Source organism: Dunckerocampus dactyliophorus, chromosome 12 (genome assembly GCF_027744805.1).
Source record: "Dunckerocampus dactyliophorus isolate RoL2022-P2 chromosome 12, RoL_Ddac_1.1, whole genome shotgun sequence".
Taxonomy (NCBI): Eukaryota; Metazoa; Chordata; class Actinopteri; order Syngnathiformes; family Syngnathidae; genus Dunckerocampus; species Dunckerocampus dactyliophorus.
In genome coordinates, this window is record NC_072830.1 from 19,720,059 (window position 1) to 19,744,986 (window position 24,928).

Below are 24,928 nucleotides of genomic sequence, written 5' to 3' on the forward strand. Positions count from 1 at the left end.
GCAGTGCGTCATATTGAGACGCTGAAGGAGTAGAAAAAGCAAATGAGAGCCGAGCTTTGCCTTCTTCCTCTTTTGCTGTATTGTCTCACTCTCGGCGTATTCAGAGGCTTAGCCTCTAGAGTCTGGCTCCGATAGTTTCGTATTTTACAGTCATGAATGTGAATTATTTTAGGTTCCTACTAAATTCACAGATGGAGTTACATTTATTCATTCACTTTTTTATACCACTTGTCATCATTAGAGAAGAATTAGAAGAAAATAGAAATATAACAGATTTAGTAATTATTCAGAAATATTTCCATTTAGCAAAGCAATTCACACATCACTTTCACCAATGATGCTTTAAACAGTGTTCACACTTGGAACAAAATAATATCAGTTCAATTTTGAATACAAATGAATTTTTTGTGTTAAAATACGGCTGTTGGAAACATTTCTACCCACTGGGGATGAGCTCAGGCTTCCTATCACATGTTAAACTGGCTTCTTCTGGAACTCATTAATCAGCTATGCTTCTATTTTATCCATACACTTTAAAACTCTTGACTTATTTCAGCTTCTGTAGACTGCTGCATGCCCTCTAAAAAAAAGTCAAGGACGTGTGTACATGTGTTTTTAAAAGCAGGGTTCAACGGGAATTTTTTATTTTTTTTGCAGTGCATGGAAAGAAAGGGAGTGGCTCTTTTTTTGAATACCTGAACATTGTTAATGTAACGGATACAAACTACGAACATTAATATCTACAAACAAACAAGCTTTACCAACATGTGACAACAAGTTCCTGCCCACATGGGAACGCTCCTGTCTTTTTTTGGGGGGGTGAGGGTTGAAAAAAACACATCCACCCAGCGCTGAGTCAGTAAATACTCATCTACGAGGGAACGGCTTATTAGGTGAAATTGATGTAATACATAAGGCAAACCTACATGTGGTGCTGTAAACAGACACACAGACAAAGCGACACACACTAAAACAATAGAAGACAACACATGCACGCAACATCTGTTGTCCTCCGCTTTTCCAGCTTGTCGAAGTATACCAGTCACTTGGAGTATAAGACACAAAAATCTCAGGCGAATATCTTAACGTATTCAGATATTATGTTGGCTTTTCAGCAGCAGTACACAACCACCCACTTCTGGTCAGAAAGGAGTGGTTTTCTTGTCCGCACGGCAACGACAAGGCGCCGTTATCAGATTTTCCCACTCTGGAAGCAGTTTAAAAAAAAAATACCGTTTAGGGCACACAGAACACCGTTGCCGTGCGGACGAAAGGCCGAAATATTGAAATACTTTAACATTTAGACTTCAGAAACCTTCCTGTGTGGACCAGCCCTAAATCTACAATAAAGTAAAAATGACTTGTTACACATCGATTAGTTCCTGCTGCAATAACACTCCCCTTGTCTCTTTAATTACCATTGTTTGCTCACGACAGGACGCTAACAAGCTAAATAGTCGATGAGAGTCGTTGCTCACAGAGTCGACATTCTCATGTCACACACTCAACCCTGACATTTGCGGGCCCATGGCTCGTTTGTTATCGGCCTGTGCAACATTGTAGAAATAAAATTAAACAAAAAAACAGCAAAAATAGAGCAAAAGGCGTAATGTGACGGGAAAAAGCTGAAATGGAGATATTAATAGGTCATAATAATTAGGGAAAGCTAATCATCTTTAAATATGTACCATGCTTTTTTTTTTTTGCGTTTTTACAACAAAGAAACTTATGGAAATATCACACTCACAGGGTGGGGGTACTCGGAACATTTCTCCAAGGTTGACAGGTCTGATATTAGCGTGATTAATGAATTAAAATGTGAAGAATAGGAACGGCCCCCACACCCTTCAATTTTCCCATATAGTGGAAAAGTTTGGAAATGATTGCTGAACAAGAAACACCCGTACTGCTAAAAAGATTCGATAATACAGACATCTGTGTTTCTCTGCTTTTTTTGTGTGCAGTATCATTGGTATTGTATGGGGGTGGGAGATTTGTATCGTGTGTGTGTGTGTGTTCCTTCTGGGATGCTGGAAGCCCATGTGGGAACTTGTGACATGAGACGTGGAGAGTGACAGCAGCCTGAAGGCTAACAGTTGTATACACACATACCGTGGTGACGAATATGGACAATTTAGCCACTCCAATTAGCCTAACCTGCAGGTTTTTGGGATGTTGGAGGAAGCCGGAGTGCCCGGAAGGAACAGTTTTCTCCAGATACTCCGGATTTTAAACCCATGCAAAGTACAAGAAACACGCAGGGATATTCCAATGGGGATCCAAACCCCAGACGCCCGAACCACTGCGCTGCTGTGCCGTGTTGAACTATAAATTCATTTTTTCCGTTTTCTCGTTCCTTCTCTACTTGTCTCCCTCTGTCCACCTACACCAGGACACACACATTCACGCACAAGCACATCGTTTCGCATCAACGGGTGTGATGTAGCAGGAGCTCAGTGTGGCCCCTGATGTTGCTATGGTGACAGGCAGGCGCTTAGCGACCAACATTTGCTCTTTCTTCATGAGCTTTTCTTCTTTCATCTTCTCTTCACTTCCTATTTTTCTTTTTCTCTCATAATCTCTACAAGACAACCCCCTACACATGCCCTCTCCTCTTGTTTTTGCCACTTCTTCCCCATTTCACCAATTTAATACCCTTTATCCTCTATAGGAACTGGAAAAGTTGTACAAAGGAACCCGCTTACGTCGAGGGTTGGGTGTTGATTACGTATTATCCGATACTGGTGCCAAATCTGTACTTTTGAAACTTGCCTGCCGCTGCTTAAAAGGTGCCTGAACCGGTACTTAAATAGAAGAGAACATCCAAAAATGACTTTTTGTTTTTAACAGAATTTTGTGAAATGCATATTAAAAGAATACAGGTGGTTGTTTGGGTTACGAATGTGTTCCATTCCTACGGCATGTTGTAAGTCCAATTTTACTGTAAGTCAGAACTCATATCTAAAGTCACTCAGACTGTTCACAGAACACATGAAGGACATAAAGTACAGTAGTAAAAACCGTAAACCGAATAAAACTAGAAGAATTAAATGAAACAGTGATTAAAAACAAGAGAGCGAAAAACAACAACGCTGATTAGTTTTTACTTTTGCTTTCATAGGAGCAGATCCTTTAATGTGATCACAGATACCGTAACCTGGCAGTTATGTGTAGTGTTTAATTTTCGACGATCCCTGTGTCAGGAGTCATGGCATTGAATATGGTTATGGTTTATTTTATTTTGAACATGCATACATTGAAATGCTTCACGTTACAATTCACAATTCCATACGTCCGAAAAGGTGTAGGAAGAAGCAAAGCTTATTTAATCCTACCCATTTTCCGTTTCATCAACCCATCAATTGCTAATACATTTGTTCACCTCTTGTATTCAACATGCACTAATTCACTATTTACATTATTCTTCCATACAATAAAAGCAGTTGTTTGTGAACAAACAAAAACAGTTTTCCCTTTTTATTGTCTAGATTTAAGTCATTCTCCAGTCCAATCCAATTCCACTTCCAGGTCTTCTGTCCTGCCGTCTTTGGTGTTGTACGTATAGATACATAGGTTCCTACTTCCAGTACTTGAGCAGGCCCTTGCAGCATGGTTGTGATATCGAATGTGAAGTGTTATTGAATGTCGTCTTCCAACTGCCTCATTCTTTCTTTGTGGGTCGTATCCTCTGTTTTCCTTGTTGTCATGGTAGTGCGATCTTTAATATTTATCCAAATCGGCTGTTAATCAAATTATGCACTCTTGCCGCTACTGGTCTTCCATATAAATACAACCACGTCACTAACAACGTTAGTATTTCCGTTTCCATTAGTGAAATGTGGTGCGTTATTGTGCACTGATCACACTGATCACACAGCACTGATATCAACTATCTGGATGTCACTACAGTCACCGTGGTTCACCACTACTACACAGGAAGCTAAATAGCTAGTCAATGAGAGTTGTGGTTGCTCACTCGTGGGAAAACACTGGGAAAACGCAGCTTTAATCTCAGAAAACATCTACAAAGATAAATCCTAATCATTTTACATATTTGAAGGTTTCTCCAAAATGTAGCACAATAATTGATTCCCCTGGTAACACATTACATTCATGAAGGAGTAATCTCGTTACTAATTCAATTACTTTTTTGGGAAAGTAACTAGTAACTACTCATTTAGGTCCAATACAGACCAAATCAATATGAACCAAACGTAAACAATTCGTGGTTTGGTCCGCAACATATGCGAAAAGAAGCAAAGATGTCAATAACTGTTTTCCAAAGCCAAAGCTAAGCTAATGTGTGTGAATATCTTGTTTTGCCTTCAACACAAAGATGATAGTTGTGCTTTTATGGATGACTAAGGAAGTTAAAAAATATTCACATTTATGAGGCTGAAATCAGATTGAAATCATAACATTATTAACGAATGCCAAAATAGTTGTCGATTAATTGGATCATCGATTAATCATCGCTTCACTGATTAATTGTTGCAGCTCTACTCACAAGTGATGCTGCCACTAGGGTTGAGTGAGGGACAGCTTGGTGTCAAAGGCGCAGAAATTGCTCTGCATTCTAGGACTACACATAACGACACTTGATACGACAAGTCCTACTGTGTACATCGGTGGTACTGTAACAGGGGTGCTGATGCCCCTGCTTTGGACCTTCATTCCAACAGTAATGGGTCAAAGTTTAGCTTTTTTATGAAGATTCATATCTGATCTGAGACATGGTCCATGGGAACATTTTTCCTGTAAGAGCGCTTGAAATAAATCAGAATTTATGTGAAGCCCTTGACCTGTGTGTGCGTGTACGTCAGTGTTGTTAAAACACTGTGCTGCAAAGTCAGTCAAGTCCAGTTGTAACACACAAACACACACACAAACGCACACAACCAATTTCTTTCTAATTTCTGAGTAGGGAAAGTTGGATTTCAATTTAATATATCAAAGAGACACTGATCGATATTTGGTTCAATACCATTTGTGTGTGTGTGTGTGTGTGTGTGTGTGTGTGTGTGTTTGTTAATCTTGGACCTCTGTTGTCAAGTGCTTCACTATAATGCCTCTGGCACTGATCCTGTGTGAGTCAGCATAGAGAGAATTCTCAATGCATAGCGTTGGCTTTGGCATTGATTTTGTATTACAACAACATCAGGTTGAGCCAAGATTCACCCATAACACTGCTTGCCATGAAGATTAATCGGGTGACGTCATTTACTCGTGTCCCTAGACGCCAACATGGTCCTGGTTGTAATTCTGCTTTATGGCAAGAGCTGCACAATGTGGTCATTAAAGGTGACATTTTGTGTAACTCTAGAATAGAATTAGTATTGGTAATATTAAACCACGGGTATTAAATTTAAAGTCAAAGAGGTCCGGTCTGAGGCTGAATCCCAGTTCTGCGCCTTACCCCTTATCTTACCCCTTACCCATAGGCTTTGCACGTTCACGAGAATCAGGTGGTGTCCCAATTCTCCTTATGGGGGTAAGTGCTACAGCCCTAGAAACCAAGTGTGGTCGGGGACCAGACTTGAAATGAAGCGGTAGCCGGAGTCTACGCGGATGCAACACTCCAGCGGCGGTGGGGAGACCGAAAAAGCATTTAAATGTAAGTAATTGAGCATCACTCGTGTTTTATTAGATATTCAATCATTTGCTACTCCACGTAAATATTCGCCATGTTTTCAATTGTTGGTTGTCGCTAGTTATAAGTAGCCGACTAACGCCGACGTCCAACTTCACTGCAATCTACTGCATTTCATAAATGATTAGACTATGATTAGATAGCGACCACATTAGCCTGTTAATTGTAAGTTGTATTTTAAAATCGTTCGCTAGTGTTGGGAATCGACATTACTGAACTGTACTGTGACGTAATCACTCTTGTAACGCAACATCGTAGTGAAGTCTGTTTGCTGTGAATTATAGCCACCCTAGCCCAGCAGCCATTCTCACGGTCAGATATGTTTATTGTATTCAGCATCGAGTATCGACGGTAACGAAAGAGCTAAATAAAACATGTAAACAAAATGGCCATAAGTGGACAGCACACCAGATTATCGAAGTTTACTCAAATATTGGAATTTAACGTTACTGTCCCATCTTTTTTTGTTGTTTTCAGCACGCTATTACTATACTACTATTGCTATTATTATAGTATTTACAACGAGTTAATAGTTGTAGCCCATCAATCATGCACATGTGCCATTCCTGCAGGAGATGCTGAGCCAACTGAAGTCAGCTCTCTGCTACACCGCACAGCACTCCAGCACCATTCAAAAGCTGCAGTCCCAGTACAGACAAGTAAAATGCAACAAAATGCCATTTTGGACTTTCTTACAAAAGAATCTGAGGGAGAACATCAACGACAGAAGGCCAAAGCGAGGCCAAAACATTTGTTGATGTTCATAATGTTTTTTATATTGTTATTTCTATTTCATATGTGTATTTGATACATTTTCTGTTTTTTACAAATGTTATCACTGTGCTGGTTGCAAGATGTTATTTATTAGAGTTGTTTGTTGTTTTGCAATAAATGTCACAGTTTGTAAAAAGGTGTTTCTTTTATTTAAAACAAAACGTGTTCTGTGATTGGCTACATGACATTGAAATAATGTAGAAATATATGCACCTTACTTTATGGTGGGAAACATTTATTATGAACAGTTTAATTGTCTCATCTTCCTAGGTCGCAGCCAGAAAGCGGTGAAGGGTGAGGATGTAATGAGAATCAATTGGTGTTCCATTTCTTAGCGGCTTCTTCCCCTTGGCCTTCTGTTTTAAGGAGTAAGACAAAAAGGGTAAGATGAAGGGGAAGAGCTAATTGGGAATTGGGATTCAGCCCAAGAGAATTTCTTAAAGCAGTCATTATTGTCTGTATTTCAGATCCTCCAGGGTTGCCATTATTAGTGTAGCTTCAGCAAGCCACTGTGATTTTAGTGTGACTTGCAACTTTGGCCAATCTTTGCACCTTGGCTGCATTATTGTGGTGAAATATAAAAGGAAATCAACCGAGACACGTGCAGAGAACAGAATGTATGGCTTCAGAGATGGTCATACAGCTCTTTTTATTATTCTTAAATCTCATTCTGGTATTTAATAGTTTTATTACTGTATTTTGTATGTCCTTCATGTGTTCTGTGCAAAGTGTGAGTGATTTAGGTGTTCCTTTATAACAAATTTTATAACAAATCATGACAAAATTTGCTGGACGATAATTGTCCTACAAATTATTGCCGATAAACGATGTCAACATTATTTTGAGACCATTTTTCCATTAATGTTAGGGTATTACACACATCACATCACCACATCAAAAAGAGCCCACATCAAAAAGAGCATCCCGGCGGCAACCGTGGACCCTCTACAGTTTGCATATCGCCAGAACCGGTCCACGGATGATGCAGTCAACACTGCCATCCACACATCCCTTTCTCACCTACAGGGCCAGGACACATACGTCAGAATGCTATTTATAGACTATAGCTCTGCTTTTAATACAGTCAGCCCCCACAAACTCACAGATAAGCTCCTCACACTTGGCCTGTCTCCCTCCCTCTGTAACTGGGTGTTTAACTTTCTCACAGGCAGGCCCCAGTCAGTCAGAGTCCACAACCGCACATCCAGCTCAAGAATTGTGAGCACTGGGACCCCACAGGGGTGTGTGCTGAGTCCACTCCTCTACACGCTCTTCACCTACGATTGCGTGGCCTCCCAGAACAACACCAGCATCATTAAATTTGCAGATGACACTACAGTCATCGGACTGATCACTGGTGGTGTTGAAACATCATACAGAAGAGAGGTGGCGGACCTCATAGCTTGGTGTCGTGATAACAATCTCCTTCTCAATACAGATAAGACTAAAGAGATGATCATCGACCCAAGAACAAGGGAAAAGGAGCCGCATAGACCCCTGTTTATTGATGAGACTGAGGTGGAGAGGGTGAAAACCTTCAAGTTCCTTGGCACACACATCAGCGAGGACCTCACCTGGTCTCACAACACCCAACAAATTCTGAAGAAGTCCCAAAGGAGACTGTACTTCCTGAGAAGACTGAGGAAATTTGGCATGTCCACCACAATCCTGAGTTGCTTCTACAGATGCACTATCGAAAGTGTCCTTACCGCCTCCATCACTGTTTGGTACGGTAACTGTACAACACGTGATAGGAAGGCACTCCAGCGGGTGATCAAGACCTCACAGAACATTGTTGGGGCAGCCCTCCCCTCACTGCAAGACATTTATACATCTAGAGTCCTACGCAGAACACACAACCTCATCAAGGACAGCACACATCCACAACACTCATTATTCACACTCCTACCGTCAGGCAGGCGCTACAGGAGTTTGAAGTCCAGGACCACAAGGCTGGCAAACAGCTTTTACCCACAGGCCATCAGGCTCCTCAACGAAGCACTCGCACACGCCGCACGCAACACACGCACACACTCATAGCACTTTATTTATTTATTTATTTGTATTATTTACTTGTATTAATGTCTCTTCTGTTGTTGTTGCTTAATTTATTGGTATATATGTTTATGTGTTTATGTTTCTTATGTTCTTATTCTTTCATTTGTTTTCTTTCTTTTCTTGGGAGAATGAACAGAATAAGATTTTCATTGCATGGTATAACTGCTGTTGTACTATGCACATGACAATAAAACTCTCTTGAATCTTGAATCTTGAATCTTAATGTAAGGGTAATATATAGCATAATAATGCGAGTGCACCGTATCAAAAGCAATACACTTTAATTTCTCAAGAGTATTTAACACTGTAATTGGAATGCCAAGAGGTTTTAAATAAAATAAATTAAACGCGCGCGGAAACGTCATGTAAAACAATAATTCCCAAAGTGTATTGATTTAAAAAAAAAAAAAAAAAAAAAAAAGATCAGTAGAAGACCGAAATGTAACAGGTATCATGGACACTATGCTATATTTCGGATTTTGTATCAATGTCACTTTAGTTATTGTCTGAATATGGACAACAAAAAACAAACAGAGAAATAACCCGGAAATACTCCGAAGTTCACATTGTGTGTCAATGCAGACGGCTGCTAATTTGGTCGGTGTACGTTTTGGATGCAGGAAAATGCATTAGGTGCACAATGAAGTGCTATAGTGAACAACCGGCACGAAGAAAGTATTCAATCATGTTCGATGTAGCGAGTGTACACAGAGTGATGCTGCTGTGTGTGCACTCGCTAGCAGCCCCGCCTCTCCGCACTGTGACAAAAAGCCTGAGTGTCTGACAGGTGGATTCACTCACACCGTTCTACTATAGAACCAACACGCCCAGGTGTTGGAACAGAAGCACAGAGTCAACCTCTTGTCACCCCGCCTGTTTGGTAGAGAGAGATTAGGAAAACCAACACGCATGCACATGTCAATATATAGAGACCGGCAAAATGATTGAGTTTGTTTTTATTTACTGCGCAGTTAATTGATGTATGAATTGTGGTGTTAGGTATTCCACAGAAAAGCTGACTAACATCTTGTCTTTTTTAAATTTTTTATTTATTTATTTACTTATTTTTTCAGAATTGTCTTTTTTTTTGTTGCTATTTCAATACGTTGATGTTCTAAGTAGCTCCCCTCTCTGATTGCAAAATCAGTAGTAAGTAATTGCTGAAGGCATCACACTGTTTCATTTTAAATGTATTTTCCGATTCAATCTCTCTGCAAATACTGATTGATTTTCCTTCCCCGTCATCCTCATGTCTTCATCCTTTTATAATATTTTAAAATTCTGCCTGTCCACTTGTCCGCAAGCCTTTGGCCACTCAGTCTCCGAATTCTATCACGTACTCTTCCTGTATTTCTTATGCCTGTTGGAGGACTTCCAGTTCTAACAACTACAAACGAATTGCCTGGGACATTTTAGAACGCAGCCAGTGAAATTTAAAAAGGACAACCCTTCAAAATGTATAGATAGTACTTCTTAGAGCCCGAAAGATGCTTTCTTTCACATGGAGAAATATTAGAAAAGAGGCTCACTAGTGGCTTTCTAACCAATATCCGATACAGTCGTTCCTCACAACGTTGCGGTTCAAACATCACTCCCTCACACTGTCACGTTTTTAGCCTAAAATTAATTAATTAATAAATGACCGTTGTTTTGTGTTTGTCTGTGGACTGTTGTTATTCAAAAAATATTGAAATGCAAATGATATGTAGTATTCTGGTCACGAGGCGTCGGTGATCTTACATTGACGAGACGTGACATTACATTAGATTACCTTCACACTGCATGGAGTCATGTCCGACATGACATAGTGAAAGGAAGTTCTCCTCCCATTCTGTGTAGGAGTGGTAAGTTCTGGGCTCCTTACTGTTCTTCTCCCCCGCTCCATTTGAAACTTTAAGTGTACAATAAATAAATTGGAGGATAAATGGTGGCCGTCTCTGGTGTCCCGGTAATCAGTGAAATTCTAAAGTGGGCTCATTCAGCATGTCACACATGAACGCAGCATGAAGGAAACTGTCAGGTCATGGCATGTTGGCGTTGTGGTGGGGATCCCAGGATGAAACTCAATTGCAGGTAAAATGTCTATTTTATTAATAAATGCTGCTGTGCAACGGTAAGATACCAACAAAGAGCGGTTCATTGACATATACGGTGCTCCATCAAAGGACGAGGCGCACACCTGAACTAAACAGAGATGTAACTGATATTGAAACAGGTGCGAGTGATAAACGCAACGCAAGAAAAACACAGAACAGGGCAAAGCAGGAAGTAAACACAAAATAAGAACATCAAAACAGGAACTAAGGCATAAAAAGGGGACATAAACGGCTTGTCACGCTGGCTAACTCGCAGAGCGTGACAGAAACATTAAATTAGAAGTATTAAAGGGGAACTGCTTATTCTTCCCTCGTGTAACCAGCGCTTTCATTACAAATTGCATATTTGCAATCCAAAGGAAGTTGCTCTTAATTTATTTGGGCTAGCAGTAGCAAAAATGGAACTTGAAACAATGAGCTTGTCAATACACCAGACACCGGAGAAGGTCATTACTCAACATAACTGTCTGACACACGGTGTCTTAAAATAAATAAGGCTATATTCATCACACACCTACCTAACACAATAACACACACTTAGGGAAACTACTGCTACAAGTGGAGGATAATAAACAATTATATCTACTGTACTACTGTACTGTACTGATACTATTGTATCACAATTATGTTACCTCTGTTAACATGTACTTCAAGCAACTGTTTACAACTCCTTTGTCAAACTCATGGCCCGCGGGCCAGATCTGGCCCGCCAAATCATTTTATGTGGCCCGCGAAAGGCTGGAAATAATATGAAAAAAAAATCACTTTTTTTAAATAAATTAAAAAAATTTAATTTAATTTTGACAAATGATATAATATAATAATATCTGATCATGCAACAAGCTATTCTGCAATCAACAATAAATACTGACTGATGATCTAATAGCAACTTAACCATCAATTTGCTGATAAACATATATTATCAAATTATTAAACACATGGGCAATTGTAATAAAATCATTAGGCAATTATACATTTATATTAATATACAGTATATTCACTGTTACAAGCGGCCCATCGAGGGCAGCCATAACTGTGGTGTGGCCCTCAATGAAAACGGGTTTGACACCCCTGGTTTACAACAAGGTGCCGCAAGGCATGCTGGGACAAAGCATTCAATTGCATTTGTTCGGTTTTACAAAAATACTTTTATACATGTTAATTTAATATGGGTTGTGTTAAAGGTGTTTCATAACAATTATTAAATCATTTAAATCATTTGTAAAATCAAAAGGGGTTTATCAAGTAGCAACGTTTAGTCCATGTACAAAATGATTCATCATGCATTTTTTTTTTCTCCAATCTTGACACGCCTTCATTATTCCAACTCTTACCCCAGAACAAGAGATTTGCATTCTCCTATCATTCCTTCATCCATCTTCTTCGCGCTGTTATGTTATGCTGCTGAGTTTGCACACAACCAACATAATCACAAACTCACAACTCAATTGTTTTGATACACATATTGTCAAGGGAAATTAAGAAATTGTCAAGGGAAAATGTTCTGCGGGCTCCAAAAGAGACGAGATAAGTTCTTAGAGAATAATGAGAGGTCCAACCTGAGTGGACGGCTTCTAGAGAAAATGTCTAACTTCAACAAGGGAAGATGTGGGATTTTTTTGACATGAAGTTGTATGACATCCCCATCGGCAGTGTAGTACATCAACAGTGACTTACACTTGGTCCCGCGAGTCCAGTTCTGGTCGCCTTTCCGTGAGGAAACGTTGTTCTGCTTAGTTGCAAAACAATGTGCCTTCAAATAATACATTTGCATCATAAAAATCTCTCCTTTGTGGAACACACACGTAAACAAGATGGCCCCTGCGCTCTGTCGTGGAAAAAGATGCGAGCGTCTTCATCACGTATACAAGAATGGACAGGCGACAGTGCGCAGGGATACGGCGGGAGACAAATATAATGCAGAGCGATTTGTGAGGTCTGATTTTTTTTTTTTTGTGAGGCGGCATTGTGATACAAATGTATTAATCTTTTGAACGCATATTGTTTTGAGAAACCAAACTCTTTGCTTAAATGGCCCCAGCTACCAAGCAGAACTACGTTCCTCGTCACGGCAATCCGACCAGGACTGGACTCGTGCGACCGAGTGGTGGGTAAGTCACGGCTGATGTACTACACTGCTGATGAGGATGTCATACAACTGCGTGTCAAAAAATGCGAACTATCCCTTTAAAATGCCCACATGTCCAACGCTGTTGATTCTGAGCATGTGAAGGACATGTCCTGGAGAGAAGAGGCCTCTAGCCTTGAGCGGATAATCACAGCAAGTCTGTGTGACATTAATGTGTATCACAGCAGAAATGCATTTGTATGTTAGTGCATAGTTATAACTAATATTAGTCAAATCAAATGGAATAATGGACACCAAACATTTTAGAAGTGCAACGACAAGCCATATTTTCCTGACAGAAATGTAATAACGGGTTTGAGTTATTGGTTGCTGTGTTTACAATCACATATACTGTACTCGGCGTGTGATAACTATGCTCTGTGGTTTATCTGTCCTCTAGGATCAGGGTATCCATATGTTCTGGAAGCACCAGCCCAGGACTTTATCTCTGGTAAACAAGTAAAGAGGAAAAAAAGCACCCCTTTAACATTCAACTTCTCATTAAACCTGTGTTGCGCTCCCTAATTATTAATCTTCAATAACTGTTCATCTGTAGTTAATCCAAATTAATCAAATGCTTGTTTCAGTTCATGTTTCATACCCACTTGCTTTGGGACGTACCATTGCTTGCTCTGCAGACAGATAACAGGTTGTCAATAAAGTCTCCAGTTGAGTTTTGTTTCAGAGCCTTTACTTTGACAACTAACAAATGTCGTTGGTCTTCTTTGGGGCTGTCCACACAGAAACGTTTTCAGGTCAAAATGGCAAAGTATTTTATGGTTTCAGCCTTTCGTCCACATGGAAACGGCGCTCTGGGTGACACGGAACAGTGTTTTTTGAAAACTGCTTTCAGAGTGGGAAAACCTAAAAGCGCCGTGTAGACGAGCAAGCCGCTGCTTTCTCATAATGATGACGTCACCACCCTGTCTCCGAAAGTTAACCAGAAGTGACTTATACTCCAAAACGGCTTGCAGAGTAATTCCACGTTTTCGTCAATCTACTGTAGACAAGCCTTGGAAAGCGGAAGATGACGGACTCTGTGCACATAAAGTCTTTCTTCTATATAGTTTTGGTGTCATGTGGTTCTGTCTGCGCATCTGTTCACCTGTACCTTATGTATTACATGGTTTTCAACCAGTGATACGTTCCCGTCTGGATGCGACTATTTACTAACCCGGCACAGCGTGGACACTATATTTTTTCAACCTGCCAAAAAAAAAAATCTATCCCAGGACGGTTCCCATGTGGACAGGCCTTTTGTTGGTTTCAAATAGTCCTACAGAACACTGTCACCATCTGTAGGAGTAGTAATAGGTGACATCCTGCCGCATAAAAAATCTGATCCGAATAAACATTTTAAGATGACACTTAGATTCAATATTTTTAATTGCGTCCTGATATGTAAAATCTTACGAGTGAAATGACATTTTACATTATTATTCACATTACTTGATGTGCCTACACCCCCAACCGTATGGCCGTCTAATAATTTAACAGTTGGCATAAAAATATCTTGCACATTCTCTATTGTGTGTTTCCTGTGTGTGTTGACTAACTCCCTCATTCTGGCCTTATTAGAGCATGCCCCAAGCCCTAATGGAAAGTAATAAAGAACTCTCAATGTGTTTCTTTTTTCTGTGTGTGTGTGTGTGTGTGTGTGAGAGAAAGAAAGGCGAGATGAATGGTCCTGATTAGGCGGTGCAAGCTGTAGACAATCGTGATGATCAATGTCTTCCTCATCTCTGTAGCATAAAAAAAGACTAATATGTCATGGCTACACATACAAAGATATATCGACTAAATGGATATAATGTACCCTCTTTATCAACCATGTGTGGGAAGGAGTTAGTAAATATGTTATTTGATGATTAATAGTATTGGTTTTGCTGTTATGTAACCACATACAGTATGCAGTACTTCAGTTCTATACAGTGTAAATGTTCTTAAGGTGTTCTGATTAGGCTACAATTGTATTTCATTGCACATGTATGTCTGCAAAGGACTGCAGTGCGGTAGCGCTGACACTGCAACAGTAGATATGAGTAGTTGGGGGTGTGTGTGGGTGGGCTGGAGAGTGTGTGAGCAAAAAAAAAAAGTATGAGGGAGCAAAAGTGGCAAGAGGGAGGAGGGAAAATGCAGAGCGAGAGAGAGAGAGAGAGAGCACAATAAAAGAAATAGATGAGGCAGTTGATGGCAAAGGTCTGGAAATTGGATGGAAAATGGATAAAAAATGGATATAGGAAGAAAGAGATGGATACAATGCAAATAGAGGTCCGTGGACATTTGGTCCACCAGCCTTTAATCCAGGAAATGACTTGCATCACAGTTGACTGATTGGGTTTAACATTAATCCCACAGCCAGTGAGAATGCAACATCAAGCACATACAATGCAAACTTTGTTTTTATGTTGGACCGGCACTGTGAAACTATGCTGTGTGGCCACAAAGTACGCTATTACCCCCAAAACGTCTTTGTTTCTTGTGCAGTTCTTTTTCAAGAACACCAGCAAGTTTCTCGGGCTAGATCCGAACCCACTTCACTGTATCCCCTGCTGTGGAGAAAACTTGTTTTGAAACAGAGTAACAGACTTATAATAGAAATACCTTGGTTAGGGTCATGAATCCATTCCGAAAGGTCAGACTCCAACCGAAACGTACTCTAACCCAATCAATTTTTCCCTAATGAAATGTAGATAGGGATGCTCCAGTCCATCAGCCACCAATTGGTATCGGCCAATTTCTGTGAAAAATCATGTGATTAGTATATGCCGATAAATTCCTTTCAATGCCGATCACAAAAGCCGATACTAGTACTAGTACCATTGCAGTACTATTGCTCCCCGCAGCGGTGGAAGACACTGGGTTCTCCGAATGCTCTCTCACTTACCTGGAAGTCCTGCCAGAGCTCCACCAATGTACTCTCACATCCAAAGACTCTTTAAAGAAGGTGTGTCATCCTCTGTGTCACCAGTGATATACAGTATGTTCTCTTGCAAAAGTAAGTCAAACATGTTTTTGTCTAAATTAAGGTGATTTTCTGGTTCCTTCTTTCATATCATATGGTCAATAGCACTTGTAAATAAATAGAATAATAAATACATTTTATAATGAATCCATGGTCTCGGTATTGGCCAATTGCAGTCCTGGATGATCGGTATTGGAATAGGCCGCATAAAACCCTGATCAGAGTATCCCTAAATGTTAATCCATTCCAGAAAGCCCAAATTGTTAACGGTGTTGCTAACATTGATGTTCCAGCAAGATCAACATGAACACCACCTTTTGTGTTTTCAAATGAGTTATTTCTTGAATTCAATAGTTTTTCTCACCTTCTTTATGAAAATGCTGGCACTTACAACTTTGGTGGGCTCCACTGTGGGTTCGTTTGCATCCGTGATCAAAAGAGAGAGAGACTTGTGGGATAATTGTGTTACTTAGCAAAGAACTACAGCGTCAGCCGCAGATGATGTCATAGATGTCATAGACATAGGACAAAGCTGATTTCCGGTTCCTGTTTCCATGTAGTAGCTAAAAGTTAAAATGATGTTTTGTGATTAAAAAAAATCCCCCCTTAAGAACACAGTTTTTCCTGCATATTTCACACCTCAGTGAGAAGTCCCGGTTTACATTGCTAAAGTGGAACCTTGCTTTGCATCCGCCCCAATTAGTGTGTTTTTCGGTTAAAATTTACGCCACAATTTTGTGTCTGCTTGTGTGCATTCTCCGGTTAGCTTACAATATGGCTCACATTTTGTCGTGTTATTAATGCACTTCCTTGCTAGCGTACTATTAGCTACCTTACAAAATGGCAACCGGAGCTGGAAGTTATGTCGCCCGTCTAATGCCATCAGCAGTTGACTCTCAAAAATGTTAACAAAAAAATTGAATAAACTGGAGGAAGAGGACGCTACATGCTAATTAGCTGTCACTTGCCGAAGCCAAACTGATAACATAACTTTCCACACCTTGTTCGTGTTGTCAGTATCGTTTTAATGTGTGTTTAAATCTGCTTTGGTTCTTGTGGTTGCGGTGCCCCTCAGGGGCATAGAAAAAAGTCACCACTGTGGTAGATTGCTTGACAAACTATTTACATTCAAACTTTCTACTATGCATCTACTATGCAATACTAAGCCATTTAAGACATAAATAAGACTGATGCTTGTGTGTGTGTTAGACATGCGTTCCGGTGCTTGGGGAGCTGAGTGGGGGGCGGACAGGAAGCAATGCCAAGTTCAGAGTGGAGTTTTTAGCTTGCTGTGGGTTACAGCTGCAACATTAGGCCTTGTTCGGGATTATTGCAATAAAAGCCTGTTGTTCCAGCGATCAAGTCTCGTGCTTGTGCCTCACCAAACATTACAGTAACAGTACTGACGCCTAGTAACCAGTGTAGAATACGACATATCGTTTCTGCATGCATCTTCTGAATGCCTCGTGTTAATATTTTAGTTCATTTAGCCATTTTTATGCTTGAAAATGCTTACTTTGGCGAAAAATATGTAAAATTTGCTTAAATATGCATTTTTTTTTAAGTAATAAAATTTTCAACGACGAAATAGCATGATTTATTAATATATTTTTAAAAATTGTGTCAGATTGAAGCCGTGAAATTCAAAGCACAAAGTGTCAGGGGATTACTAGCTTGTGTACCTTTTAGCTTGTCTCCTTGTTGGTGTAAATACTGCCCCAACTCTCTGGCTTCCTCTTCTTCTCTTGTGAATTTAATGGTCCAAGCGGCACAATGGAGACTGGCATTTGGGTACCGAAACATGGCATAGTTTCATGTATATTATACGTATATATGACGTTTACCTTTGCGGCGCATCTGCGCATACGCTACGTGCATTGATCTCAATGGGACCAACCTGGTTAAATAAATGCTAAATACAAACAACAGGGTGCATTGTTTCCAAGTGGCATTGTGCATTGTATCTCAGTCTTGGTGAATAAAGAGGATAGAAACAACAACACAACAACAACTACCACAGCACGTGACATTGCAGAACCGCTGTCATACAAATTTGCAAAAGGAGGAAGTGACGCAGGTCTCGCACACGCGCAAAACCGGTTGCGTTTTCGGTACGGATTGAGTAGTGACAGTGGAAATAAATCCATTACCGAGAGACGGGGTACATTTATAAACTTATATAATAAACGTGGTAAAACATTCCACGCACGTTGTCCGGTTTTGAGGATATGAGCAGTTGTCAGGAGAATTATAATCAAACTATAGTGTACGCACTTCATTTAAAGTTTTATTACTCCAGCGATTAATCGTCCTATTTAATTTGTCAATTATCCCGCTGTGTGAATGTGTCACGTTTGACCCGACAGATGCATGGTTTATGGGGTATTGACGCTTTTTACGTCCAACACTTGTTTGCCTTGAGCAGAAAATTCCTGTTGGAACTTTATAATGCACACAATGAAGTAGCAGGGTGCTACAAGAATGCTGCCTTTGTCTATAAAATGACTTTGATAGAGTAATTGGTGAGGAATACAGTGCTCACCGATAACTGCCACGTCAAATCTTGATCCGTCTTCCGTCCTGCAGAGAGTAATTTCCAACAATAGAAAGAGGTGGGTAGAAAGATCCCAGTGTTGATATTACCGATACAGTGGGCAAATCGACCCCAGTGTCAAGGTCATAATAACATATACTGTAGTCACCTGTGAGGCTACAAAGCCGTAGCGGGGATAATTGCAAGGCAGGCCCATTCAAAATTTATACTGAAATTTTTCTAGTTTTTCTATTACTGTTTCATTTCATTCCTGTAGTTGGTGTATTATACCTGTATTTTATGTCCTTTATGTGTTCTGTGTACAGTGTGAGTGACTTAAATCCAGCTTACACCAAAACTAGACCTGCAACACAGTCTAGGAACGGAACTCATATGTAACTCGAGGACCACCTGTCGTTCAAAACATTAAACACAAACAAATTCTGTTACACGCAAAACAACATTGCTGGGTATTTCTGATTTGACAACATCTGAACACTACTAAAGAGGACTGCACAAGGCTTTCTGTGTGTGTGTGTGTGTGTGTGTATACCAGTAACACTTCATTTAGCAGGCACTTTTAATGCAGTCATAAGGCCAACGCTATAACTGCTGTAACTTGACAAAACAGAGTTGACTGAGTGCGAGAAGAGAAGCTTAGCCTGCTCGTGCAAGACCAACGCCTATGCCATTACAGCACATTTACATAAACATCAACTCCACATTAACATAGAAAATACATCAACATGAAGGAGTGGTCTGAGCAGGGATGGATAGTGAGAGAACAAGCCCAAAGGAGATGCTTCTGTTATTGTATTAAGTGTACCAAAAGAACCATTAAGAGAGCCGCTGGTTTGATGACTACTACAAGCTTTTCTCCCAGCAACACTTGGAGTCGGATCATTTCATTTTATATGTTTATCTTATCTCCGTATCCGATTTATTGGACAATGCTTTGCTCAGACTGAAGGAAGCTATTACACAATCTCACCCGTACAAACATTTGTAAGCCGGTTTAATGAACTCATTATATTGTATCCAAGGCAACCTAAATTAGGCTCGGCAGTTATATGGGCAGTATGAGTCTGTAGCTGGCACCAATAAATAGAACAAGCAAGGAAGGGTGCGTTCACACTTGTCATCCAGTATTCTCGTCCAAACTTGAGTGCGGTCTGGTTTGCACTAATACTTTTATTTGAATCCCAGTGAAGAGTTAGCCGTCTGTGTTGTGACATGTACCCGCTCAGTGGCTGCTTGGTTTTTCCAATACAAAAAACAGCAGATTCCTCACTGCACTGGATAGCATTTTTCGGAATGGAATATTTTCCACTATGTTTAAGACAAAGTACGGCAAAGTGCATCTATCACAGAAACATAACACATTCAGAAGACCCGCCACTTGGAAACGATGCACCCTGTTGTTTGTATTTAGCATTTATTTAACCAGGTTGGTCCCATTGAGATCAAAGATCTCCTTTACAAGGGAGACCTGGCCAAGAGGGCAGCAGCATAGTCACATTAAAAACAAAAAACAACACAACATTAAAAAAACATTAAAAACAAAACATTAAACATTCAAAACATAAAAAACTTGCTGACATAAAACACTGGCACACAGACAAGGTAGACTGCAATGATTTCACCAGAGCTTTAAACTCATTCAGTGTAACAAGGGCTTGAAATCGAAGTTCAAGCCCTTGTTATCTGCGCGCACACACATAGTTTCTAGATATGCCACTTTTTAAATCTCTGTCTGAAGAGCGATTAGCTGTCCAAACTAAGACTGACTGGAGCCACATGAAGGTGGTGTCCGTGTTGCTCTTGCTGCCAGATAGTGTCTTTGGCACTTTGGTGTCTGGGGAGGTGTTATGGGCAAGTCCGACCGGTGGAAGGCCTCGGGGAAGACCCAGGACACGTTGGAGAGACTATGTCTCCCAACTGGCCTGGGAACGCCTCGGGATCCACCGGGAGGAGCTGGACTAAGTGTCCGGGGAGAGGAAAGTCCGGGCCTCCCTGCTTAGGCTGCTGCCCCCGCGACCCGATCTCAGATAAGCGGTAGCAGATGGATGGATGGAAAACGGAATTTGAGAAAAAGTAAAACGGATTTCATCGGGCCTCAGAGAGTAAAGTAATATATTCTAAATCACACCACAAATTGATCTATAACCATGTCAAATTATTAGTCCTACACTAAATGTATTTTGCACGCCCATTTTTTCAGCTTATCTTTTATTGGATAGACTTTTATTGCATAACGGACCTGACTCACAGAGGTTTATTACAAAAGCCAAACAATATTGTTTGTCATGTTGTGTCATAAAAAAGTTAATTCAGCAATAATTTGGTTGCATTATTTTTAATGCTTTGAAGAGCTATTTTCATAATCCTATTCAATTCTATAAACTCATGTTTGTTTTTAACAAAAGCTTATTATTAAAAAAAACCAAACAAACAAAAAAAAACAACCAGGATCGGATTGGATCGCCAAGACTACAACAAAAAATCGGATCGGATCGGATTTCTGTTATTCCTGTTTTCCCTTTTATGGTCATGACTTTTCATTCATTTCATGACACAAATGGAGCCTTATTTTACCTGTTCTTATGTCGTCTAATCTGTCTTACAACCACCCAGACAGCAAGTTCTGCATTGCAGCTTGTTGAGCAGGCCAGCAAACAAACATTCACCAGGGAAATTGCACATCTGGCCTTGCTTTGCATGATAGATGGCAAATTAGCTATTGAATTTGTAAACAAAGCTGTCAATTAGTCGATGCTAATGTCTCATTAAGCTTTAACATCCTGCTAACAGCAGTTTGGCTTGTCCCCACGATGCAACCGCCGGCATCAGTTTAGAAGGTGATGGGGACACCTGTTGGTGGTGATTTATGCTTGATACTAGATTTTTATTCTTCTCACCTGTGCTAAAAGCAGTTCCATTTGGCTTCCATTGTAATAAAACAAACCTAATAAATAGGGTTGGGCATCGAGTCTCCAGCATCGATGGGAACCAGGACTAACATTCCCATTCTCCCAGGATTGTTCACATTTTAAAATTTTGATTCCTAGTTTTGATGCCCGGTCTGTTGATCGGAAGAAATAGCTGTGAACATCAACGAAGAAGAAGCAGATAAAAAGTTTGGCTTACAAAAAACCCCCCAAAAAACACAGCGGTCGGCTTCGTGCAACATTCACAACACAATATCATACAAAGGAGGGTGCACGACCAACAACACCTTGGGATTCATGGGGTATAAATGGAGTGCTTCATCTTTTATGTGCTACGTCAGACTTCCTCTAAGCAGTCAGACTCAAGGAAGTCAAACAATAAATGACGTCTGTCTCATGCTAGTGTTACTGAGGGTTTCAGGATGCCAATCAAGAGACCTTCTCAACACTCGCAATACACTTTTGGCCTTCAAAATAAGAGTACTGTACACCACATCCTGTTTGCTTGTAGTAACAAAGTAAGGGTGTCATAAAAAATAGCTTACACCAACATTGAGGCAGTCAACAAAATAACCAGGTCTAATATGACAGCCCAGCTCAAATATCCAGCGTCCAACTTGAACCCTTGTACTTTTCAGACGGTTACTTTATAAGTTGTTTATTTGATATTCTTCACCCAGAAAAAATAATAAGACATTCTGCACCCAGGTTAGTGCATGTTTCAGTGCCTGAAGCATCACACACTCACCAACACATAAACTGCAAATGTAGAAATATTTTTTCATGAGCTTTTCAAAAGCAAACTTCTTTTATGAAAGTGTATTCCTGTGCAAAGAAACTTTGCAACATTTCTATTTTAGTTGATTGGTTTGATATTTATATTGTGGTGAAAAATAGTAAAATTGCATCTATCCATCTTCTATGCCGCTTATCCTCACTAGGGTCACGGGTATGCTGGAGCCTATCCCAGCTGACTTCGGGCGAGAGGCGGGGTACACCGTGGACTATATGTGCCAATCACAGCCCACATATAGACAAACAACCATTCACACTCACATTCATACCTATGGACAATTTAGAGTTGCCAATTAACCTAACATGCATGTTTTTGGAACCGGAGTACTCGGAGAAAACCCACGCACGCACGGGGAGAACATGCAAACTCATATCATTAAATGGAGAATTTCAGACATTTCATTCAAAAAATAACTCTGGTGAGCGCCCTCATTTAAGCCATGCAAACCTGTATGACCCTACCTGTTAAAAGCATTGAGAATCGTTAGGAACCGGAATCGAAACGAGGAATCTGAACCGGAATCGTTCCAAAACAATGCCCATCCCTTCTAATACACTATGTGAGCAGACGGCGTGCATCCATGGAGGTCGGAAGAACCAGACTGTTGGCCGGGAGAAGCCGCCCGCCGTGGCCTGGCAAGGCGTGTTAATGTCGGACACGCTACTACGTGAGCCGCCGCCGTGCGTTCACGGACGTCGAGTGTACGGCTGGAGGAGTCGCCTGCCGTGGCCGGGTGATGTACGCAATTTACTTTTAAACTTTCGACACACGCACTCCTCTGCCTTGCTCTTGCGACCTGGCTGCGTGCGAGGTTTTCCTACGTGCACGCAGAAAATAATTTGCATCCTCCAATTTTCTTCCCACAGGCTTTGCGGGCTGTCTGTGAGTCTGAAAATCCATGCAGGAAATGTGCATGTCTCTTGCAATTGACCCCATTTTTGCATGTAGCCAGCACGTAGGAGCACATGTGTTGAGATGTAACTCCCCCTTGACCTTAAATGTTCATTTATCCCTTTCAGTTATAATTTACTGTATATGTATTTTGAATTGTTTTCTGCATATAAAACTGTAATTGCAAATTATAAAAATGTGTTTTGTAGGAAGATTTTTGGCTTTCTGGAAAAGATTAGTTGGATTTAACTATAACATTATTATTTGTCTAATATTTCTTATGGTAAAAATGTATTTGGTTAGAGTATGTTTTGGTTAGAATTGGACCTTCTGGAACAGATTAATGATGCTAAGAAAGGTTCCACTGTATTACTAAAAAGCTGCTACTTAAGTTGACGTCGACATACATTTGGGCATGCCTGTAAGCTTTATTGTGATGTAGTCAAGACATATAACAACATTACCGCTGTAATAGTATGAAATATTATCTGAAAACAGAAGAATCAAATTCAAAATATGCACAAACGGACACAAACAAACTGCCATAGCCTCAAAAACTCCTTTATCGCCATAATCCCTATGTCTCTGGTGAAATTAAACGTGCAAGCAATGGCTACTTTGGATTTCAGTTATGTCTACAACCGCTTATGTCGTCAGCTAGTCCGAGGGGCATTAACATAAACGGCGTTCCACTGGATGTTGGGAACGGGTGAGTGAATTGTCTTAGAATACATGAACATACATGGTTACACCTGGGTGCACCTGGGCCCTGAAGGGGTCAGAGCCCCTGACCCCGTTGCATGTTCAGGCATCAGTCATTGCACATTTTGTGTGTGTGTGTGTGTGTGTGTGTGTGTGTGTGTGTGTATCATAAGATATTTATGGCTGCTGATAACATGGTAACATGATTAGCCTCAAGGTGCTTCTTCTGTGTCGGTACAGTAACCTGAAACTACCTTTCTATATATTAACACCTCTTACAGTTATCATGCTTAGTGCTGTCAAGAGATTACAAAATGGTGAGATTAGTTCATTATGATCTGTAATTAATTGATCTAATTGATCTTTTTTTTTAATTTTACCAAAATGTTGCTGAGAAAAGCCGTCACAAAAGTGGCTTTATAAAGTCATTTATTGTTCAGTCGTTGTTCATTAAAATTTTGGGCTCAAAAATGTGACTCAACAATGGACATGTGACTGTTTTTATCCCATTTGTTTAATAGCTTATTAAATGTTTTATCACTGTTTTTTTAAGCCCATTCAATCTGCCCATCCTCATGTGAAAACACCATTAACAAGTTAAAGTTGATTTAAAAAAAACACAAAAACAAAAACAAAAGTCTTTTGGAATTTGCTTCAGCTGTCCTCTTGCCTGTAGTTTGCACAGTTCGCTGCCAGAAGTTCCTGATCTCACGCGTCGGGGAGGACTGGATCTTTCTCATCTTGCTGGGACTACTCATGGCGTTGGTCAGCTGGGTGGTGGACTTCTGCATCGCCATTTGCCTCCAAGGTAAGACGTGGGAATGGAGGAGAATCCACTGCTGTTTGAAACATTTGCATAGCGTGTCTTTGGCTATAACAGAAAAGAGACAGCCCCTGTCGGAGGTGATTGATGTCGGGTTTAAACGCTTTCACTGAGCACCTCGAGCCTCGCTACATTATGCCTGTTGGGGATAAAACTATACACCAGATGCATAAAGAAGTAAATGGATCCGTTTTTTTCATTCCTACTGTTGCCGATTATTGTTCTGTTCAAGTAATCCAGACTTTTCTAACCATTGTGATCAAGCCTTTTCTAACATTCCATGCTACGAAGCAAGTAATAAAAGTATGTATGATCGTACTGATATCCGATCGATATTACTATCGACCGATTTTTTTAAGGTTACAATATCAGAATCGTATCGGAAGTGAAAAAGGTGTATCGAGAAACCCCTACTATTTCATTTAATTAATGTATTTTATCTTTGTACTTCATGTGTTCTGTGTACGGTGTGAGTGACATAGGGGTTAATTTAGGTATAAGTTCCAACTGACACTAAAACTTGACTTACAACATTGTCGCAGGAACGGAACTCGTTGGTAGACC

At 40.3% G+C, this 24,928-nt stretch overlaps 1 protein-coding gene across 3 annotated transcripts in view; it reads left to right on the forward strand.

Moving 5' to 3' along the window:
• The window catches only part of clcn2c (chloride channel 2c), a 128,440-nt gene that overhangs the window by 38,042 nt on the left and 65,470 nt on the right, over positions 1 to 24,928 (forward strand). For 2 of the 3 annotated variants that reach the window (XM_054793984.1, XM_054793986.1), the window contains exons 3-4: positions 13,107 to 13,157; positions 24,218 to 24,349. In XM_054793984.1, the coding sequence (XP_054649959.1) occupies positions 13,107 to 13,157; positions 24,218 to 24,349 (183 nt within the window). The remainder of the gene's footprint in view (positions 1 to 13,106; positions 13,158 to 24,217; positions 24,350 to 24,928) is intronic. The other variant, XM_054793985.1, reaches the window with a different exon arrangement.